Below are 7,120 nucleotides of genomic sequence, written 5' to 3'. Positions count from 1 at the left end.
GATAGTTTGATTCAGATAGAAGAGGCCAGGGATCGCGGCGACTAAGTAGAAGATGCGGTCACGTGGCCCCGGAGCGGCCAACCGCCAACAATATTTCCTAAATCAGTAGAGATATAATACTGTTTAAGATTTCAGATTTATATAGGAATACTACATAAAAAAGAAGTATATTGAGCCGGCTACTATGTTGGGCCGGCAGGGTTATATTAAATGCGACCTCGAAAGACTAAGTGAAGGGTTTAGTTATCGCTTATTATAGCTAGTTTAACTTCCCTAGAACTTCTCTCTATTATTTCCCATCTACATATCATCAGAATAGGAGGACAGTTATTTGTCAATAGCTTCGGAGTATCAGCTTTCTTACCGTCATTTTATTCCCCGACAAGCGTTGCCTCCCTGCAACATCCCATAGCACAGCAAACCACCCTTACCGCCCGCTAGTATATTAGTCAGTACCTACCAAGGTATCCAGGTGGGTGGTGAAACGCTCCCTCAACGGTAATCGCAGAGAAAGAAGGGAGGTTGTTCGTGGCAATAACTTGTACCCTCGTGCTCAGTAAGGTGGTATATTAACTAACCGGACAAGAACCAGGGAAGAGGAAGAAGAGGGGGGGTTACAGCTCGGCGTGGTCTGAAAAAAGCTCAGCGTGGTCAAGCACTAAGTACAGAATAATCCTTTTCTATCTTAATCACAATGAGCTTTTGCCAAGAACAGCTCAGTGTGATCTAAACCGGGCAGTGAGATGACCGGCAGAATTTTAGACCACGCCGAGCTTTTTTCAGACCACGATGAGCTGCAACCCGAGAAGAGGGGCCCTAAAGGTGTCGGAGGGGCCACTCCACCAATGGGGGCAGGAGCCTCTTACCAGGAAGTACTTTGTAGTAGTGGTAACTAGTTAACTACTCTGCTCTGTATTAGATAATCTGTATTAGTGTGTACTAATACCGAATACTGTAATTGTGGAGTAGATTGATTACCTGAAAGCCCCCACCTTGTTTTCCCCACTATACTATGTAGTTCTACGGGAAAATAACGCAACCAACATGGAAGTACTTTAGGTACCACAGAATAGTACTACTAAGGTAGACTATCTACCTAGTACCTACCCAGGTGCCTAATTGACTTGTCAACTTGTTCTCACTTCCTTCCCTGCTAGGCATTACGTCAAGCTTGTCGCCTGCTTGGCATTCTTGGGCTGCCACATTATTCTTGGAACTTTGAGTTATTTCCATGCACGTGTCCTGACAGTCTTCTAATAGAAATAACCCTTCAAAATACAGCGGTGGCATCAAGCAAGGAGAACATTCCAACAATGAATGTACTCAAACTTCAGAGGTATGCATCTCCCCATTTGCGTTGGTAGGGGCGTAAACTCGTGCTTGGTCATCATCTCACCGGCTCTAGACTATTTCCGCAGCTTGATCAATCTGAGATTTTCTCTCTTCAGGACGCGTTCAGGAAGTTGGACATCGATGATAGAGGCTATCTAGACGAAGCTACTGTTATTAAGGCTACACAGCAGTCAGAACGAAAGCCTTATGATGTCGTCCGACAGGCGTTAAAGGAGGTTGAACTTGACAGCTCTCGCCGGGTAGAGCTTGAAGACTATGTGGATGTCAGTATTCTTCTTCATATTTGCCCTTCAATGATATATCTAACAGAATACTACAGCTTATCACTAAACTCCGTTCCCCACCGACGCAAAATACCTCGGGTGGAAATCCAGCTCATGCAACAGTACTGGCAGGAAATGGGCAAAACCCATCGCGGCATGTCTCCAGAGGCAGCATAGGGGGCAAAATCCATGTTAAGGGTTCATCCTCAAATGTAACACATACGATTAACGAGGATGAAAGGACGGAATTTACCAGACATATAAATGCTGTTCTTGCGGGTGACTCGGATATTGGTCATCTCTTACCATTCCCCACCGATACCTTCGAGATGTTCGATAAATGCAAGGATGGCTTGGTTCTGGCGAAATTGATCAATGACAGTGTTCCAGATACGATTGATGAGCGGGTCCTCAACAAGCCCGGGAAGAAGATCAAAGACCTTAACGCCTTTCATATGACCGAAAACAACAACATTGTGATCAACTCAGCCAAGGGCATTGGCTGCTCAGTTGTTAATATAGGAAGTGGCGATATCATTGAAGTGCGCGAACATCTAATCCTAGGCTTGATCTGGCAAATCATCCGCCGCGGCCTCCTCGGCAAGATTGACATCAAGCTCCACCCCGAACTGTACAGACTCTTAGAGGAGGACGAAACTTTGGAACAATTCCTGCGTCTCCCCCCGGAACAAATCTTATTACGCTGGTTCAATTATCACCTAAAGAATGCAAAATGGAACAGAAGGTATGCCAGAATTCCGGTCAGCGTTTTAACAAGTGAAAGAATGCGAAATACCCCGGTCATGACAGTAGCAGAAACTGACCGACTGCCTCCTGCCACCTCAGGGTAACAAACTTTTCTTCAGACGTGAAGGATGGTGAAAATTACACTATTCTCTTGAATCAATTGGCTCCAGAAATCTGCTCTCGCGTGCCTCTTCAAACTCCGGACGTCATCCAGCGGGCAGAACAAGTTTTAGCGAATGCAGACAAGTTGGGCTGTCGGAAATTTCTATCACCTTCTTCCCTAGTTGCAGGGAACCCTAAGCTAAACCTTGCCTTTGTAGCAAATCTGTTTAACACCATCCCAGGCCTCGATCCAATTACCGAAGAAGAAAAGCTTGAAGTCGAGGATTTCGATGCCGAGGGAGAACGAGAAGCTAGAGTTTTTACTCTCTGGCTCAACTCACTTGATGTACAGCCGTCTGTCAATTCTTTGTTTGACGATCTTCGAGATGGAACTGCCTTGCTGCAAGCTTATGATAAGGTTATTCCCGGCAGTGTCAATTGGAGACATGTCAATAAGCCACCAGCTTCTGGGGGTGAAATGATGCGATTCAAAGCAGTCGAGAATACCAATTATGCCACGGAGCTCGGGAAACACATTGGCTTTTCTCTTGTGGGTGTTCAAGGAGCTGACATCACTGACGGTCAACGAACTCTCACTCTGGGCTTAGTTTGGCAACTGATGCGACGGGATATCACAAATACACTTTCAAGTCTAGCCCAGCGCATGGGAAAGCATGAGATGACGGATTCTGAGATGGTTAAATGGGCAAATGAGATGTCGCGACGTGGTGGTAAGACTTCGTCAATACGGAATTTCAAAGACCAGTCCATTGGCTCGGGTCTTTTTCTCCTCGATGTACTCAGTGGTATGAAGAGCAGCTACGTCGACTATGATCTGGTCACTTCTGGTCGGAATGACGAGGAGGCTTATGCGAACGCTAAGTTGAGTATCAGCATAGCAAGGAAGCTGGGTGCTACTATTTGGTTGGTACCAGAAGATATTTGTCAAGTGCGTTCTCGCTTGGTGACCACGTTCATCGGTAAGCTTTGGGCATTCTACTGAAAAGCTTTTGAATTCTAACTTTTGAAATAGGCTCTCTCATGGCAACCTATGAAAAGATGCAGTGATGATTCGGCAATTATTAGGTTTATTGTTGCGCTGTTATTGTTACTATTATTATGTGCTTCAACTTCCTGGAAGAGTCTGCGGCATGTCTTGGTGCATCAAGTATAAAAAATGAATTCAAATTGCACTAGTGATCATTATACCCATAGAGAATTAAAGGTCTGACTATAGAGAGTAGATGCATGAGGTATATATTATTGAAGTAAAACTATCTATAAGGCATGAACCTGCTAATAGCAGTATAAGTAGAACATACGCAAACCAGCGGCTGCAATATTGTCACAACTTTTATGCCAAGCAACACATCACGTCCAAACACCTAATAAACTTAGAAATCTCAGCCTATCTCCAGACCGTGCCATTATTACCCTATCCGAACATCAACAGGTGCCCAGTACCGAACGAAAATCAGCACGTTATAATTAATTGATTCTCTCAATCAGGCATGCAATCCATTCGTATTATCCAATGAGCCACAAGGTAATTTTGAGATGAAGGTCAGTTAATATTACAAGATTCCTGTTCAATTGTGAGGTTCCTTTCGGCGTCAGTATAATTTTACCAAGATAGGTTACAAATACTACAAGTCGTTCGTGAAGCGAGGTTGCAAATCAAGGAATTCGACCGGTCGTGAAGGACGGGGAGTCAATGACAATCGACTTAAATTAGATTTCGAGAAGACGGATACCGAATCGTTGTATCATCGTGACGAGGGCAAAGACGACCCAGATCGGCGGTACGACAAGGAAAGGAAATGAAGGCCCGCTCGACGTCCGTTCGGTTATGATTCGAGCTGCTGACCACGATAAATACCAACGGTGAACAATAAAGCCAATACCCCAATGTCTCGTATCCTTGCGCTACCACTTCGACGCTCGAAGGTCTTCCCTCCCATCCCACCATATTGCTAAGGAAAGGAGCAATTCGAAAAGACTCAAACAAGAGCAAACACAAAAGGAGCATTAAGGTTTAAGACAATGAGCATCGGAACTGGTGAATAAAAGCAAATTTTGGGAGGGAGAAGGGGGCGGGGGGGGGGGGGGGGGTTGTCTGTAAAGCGCACTAATATTCAACAGTGATGGGGCATCAGAAAAAATCCAGGTCGATTACCGGTGAGCCTCGCGAAAGTGACTGGGCTTCATGTGCTAGCAACGAATTGAACCTTGAGCATGACTCTGCATAGATACGAGGTCTTCTGACTGCATGTACTGGAGATGACTAGTGGTTCATGAAGCCAAAAACCTACTCGGCTGTATCCAGCTCATCATGAGCGGTGGTCAGGGGTTCTAACGGAACTATTGCGGGGGAGTTAGCGTTATCTCCAGCTTCTCTAGATGCATAGATGCGCAAACCTTTTCTATCTTCACCGTTGGGCTCATTCTCACGCTCATCCTCGCGTCGTTCACGATCGTCATCACGGCGCTCCCTATCGTCCTTAATATCACGGTCTCTCTCATCGGGGCTACGAGAGCGATCACGTGAACGCTCTCGGTCGCGGTCACGCCGATCATAATCGCGGTCACGGCGGTCATAGTCGCGGTCACGGCGGTCATAGTCGCGATCATGTCGGTCATAATCGCGGTCATACCTGTCATCCCTACGTGGTGAGTAGTCACTACGACCACGTCTAGGTGAAGGAGAGCGACCACGACGCGGAGGAGTACGGTCGCGTCGGCGATCGCGGCCAGAGTCAAAGCGCCAAGAAGCAGATGGAGGAGTCCGGGCCCACTTTTAGAAGGTCAGTACAGTGTCTAGAAGCGGATTTGGGGATATCATCTGCTCACCTCGATCTTCAACAGATCATCTCGTCCAATTCGCTTGTTATGCATCTCATGATATGCGTCATCTGCATCGCGGCGACTCTCATATTCCACAAATGCAAACCTTAAGCCATGAGCAAAATTCGGGTACGAAGGTTGCTTAAAACCTACAGTCTGCTGGAAGGGGTACGCGGTGCTGGGATATCACACCGAACAAGACGTCCATATCTAGGTAATTGTTAGAAAATCACCCTACTTGTCTCAATTCCTATAAGCATGGTGTAAGGCAATCAGAGAAAGGTGTATGCAAGTAGCAGAAGAATCTTCCGGAAGGATCCCCTCAGGGAGATTCCTCCAAGGCAGGTTGATGGAACGAGCAGGTATCTTTGAAATAATGATAGAGAATCGCTTCGACGTCGATATTGCGAAACCCAGCTGAGGTATATTCCGAAAGGACACGATTCGTATGGTCATTGTAGCGCGTAGAATCGACGAGCGGAACGTACCGTTCGAATTCGTAGGCAAGGTCGCGAGCTCGGGTCCCGTGCCCGAAGCCAGTCACATAAAGCGTAGTACCAGGACGAGACATCGTTGAGTTTGTCAGTACAGATTGTATATTGGAATGGTGGACTTGACTGGGAAAACAACGATGGTGGATTCTTAAGAGTGAGGGAAGGCAGAAGAACGGTTAGAATTGCAAGGAAGCAAGAGACAATTCTGAGGAACTACAGGTAAGCTTCTATGCCATAAGCGAAGTTTCACTACTAATAGGTTGTTAACTAGTAGTAGTTTGTGGCTGACGTCCTTCCCATTAGATAATACATGGGGGATGTAAGGTACGGAGTAGTTACGGAGTACCTAGGTACTGCGGAGGCGGTGAGCGGGGGGCACTTGCCACAAGGAGTGGTTGCCTAATGATGGCTGGCCTCTTGATGTAGCCACTCGTCGCCTGCGGTACATACTTGTCCGACCAACACCCGCAAAGGTGTAACAGGTCGACTACAGATCCACAGATCATCTGATCTTAATATATGAAAATTATTTAAATAATCTTATTAAGTAATTTTCTAGATATGCTGACAAAAAGTAAAAATTTACAGGAAGTAATTATTTCACTATAATCTATACATAAAAAGTTCTTGTTATATATTGATGCCGCCGGAGGTGATACCGCCAGAAGGAGTACATAAGTTACTGCCTGTTATGAATTTCTTGTACGAATCCTCCAAATCCCAAGATGCTTGACAATGCCTGCGCGATATATTAAAATAATAATAAAGAAAGAAATAGTGCTGTATAAAAAGAGATAAAAAATAAAATTTAATTATTTTTATTATTATTATTTTTTATTAATTTGTTCTATATTAATAATTAATTATTAGATTAATATAATCTAATTCTTGTTCTGAAAATTGAAAATAATTATTATAAAGAGAAGATCTCTTGAAGATTACGAATTATTTAATATATAAAAATAATAAGCTTCTTTAATCTAATAATTTATAATAATTAAAATATTATTTAAAAGTTTATATAAGCAGCTGTAGTATATATTTTATAAACAGATTTAAATAATTAATAAATATATTTTAATTAATAATAATAAAATGATTCTTAAATATATCAATAAAATTTAGAGAACTATAAATTCTTTTTATCTCTATTTTTTTATATTCTCTCTAATTAGTATACTTATATTATTATTTATAAAAATAGTAAAAATAATTATTATCTCTTACACTAGTGAAAATTTATTAATTATAAAATTATTTATTTTTAGATATTTTTAATAAATTAATATTTTATATTTCAATAAATAAAAAAGTAAA

General features: G+C 43.1%; 3 protein-coding genes across 3 annotated transcripts; 1 reads left to right on the top strand and 2 right to left on the bottom strand.

Annotated features, from left to right (window-relative positions):
- Positions 1-1,313: 1,313 nt before the first annotated feature.
- sac6 (fimbrin) lies at positions 1,314-3,695 on the top strand (the record flags this gene model as incomplete). Its single annotated transcript, XM_025548355.1, has 5 exons — positions 1,314-1,336; positions 1,406-1,616; positions 1,673-2,361; positions 2,463-3,445; positions 3,499-3,695. The coding sequence occupies 5 exons, from the start codon at positions 1,314-1,316 to the stop codon at positions 3,531-3,533; spliced, it is 1,941 nt and encodes a 646-aa protein (XP_025395184.1). The 3' UTR covers positions 3,534-3,695.
- Positions 3,696-4,076: 381 nt separating this feature from the next.
- Positions 4,077-4,559, bottom strand: BO70DRAFT_154884 (uncharacterized protein). Its single transcript, XM_025538237.1, has one exon. It carries the CDS (start codon positions 4,492-4,494, stop codon positions 4,192-4,194), a length of 303 nt encoding a protein of 100 aa, XP_025395183.1. The 5' UTR covers positions 4,495-4,559; the 3' UTR covers positions 4,077-4,191.
- Positions 4,560-4,566: 7 nt separating this feature from the next.
- On the bottom strand, positions 4,567-5,880 carry BO70DRAFT_345075 (RNA-binding protein; the record flags this gene model as incomplete). Its single annotated transcript, XM_025541486.1, has 5 exons — positions 4,567-4,826; positions 4,884-5,259; positions 5,316-5,415; positions 5,463-5,519; positions 5,798-5,880. The coding sequence occupies 5 exons, from the start codon at positions 5,878-5,880 to the stop codon at positions 4,774-4,776; spliced, it is 669 nt and encodes a 222-aa protein (XP_025395182.1). The 3' UTR covers positions 4,567-4,773.
- Positions 5,881-7,120: the final 1,240 nt, after the last annotated feature.

The sequence above is a fragment of the Aspergillus heteromorphus genome, assembly GCF_003184545.1.
Source record: "Aspergillus heteromorphus CBS 117.55 chromosome Unknown BO70scaffold_37, whole genome shotgun sequence".
Lineage (NCBI taxonomy): Eukaryota > Fungi > Ascomycota > Eurotiomycetes > Eurotiales > Aspergillaceae > Aspergillus > Aspergillus heteromorphus.
This window is presented reverse-complemented; position numbering and strand designations above follow the sequence as displayed.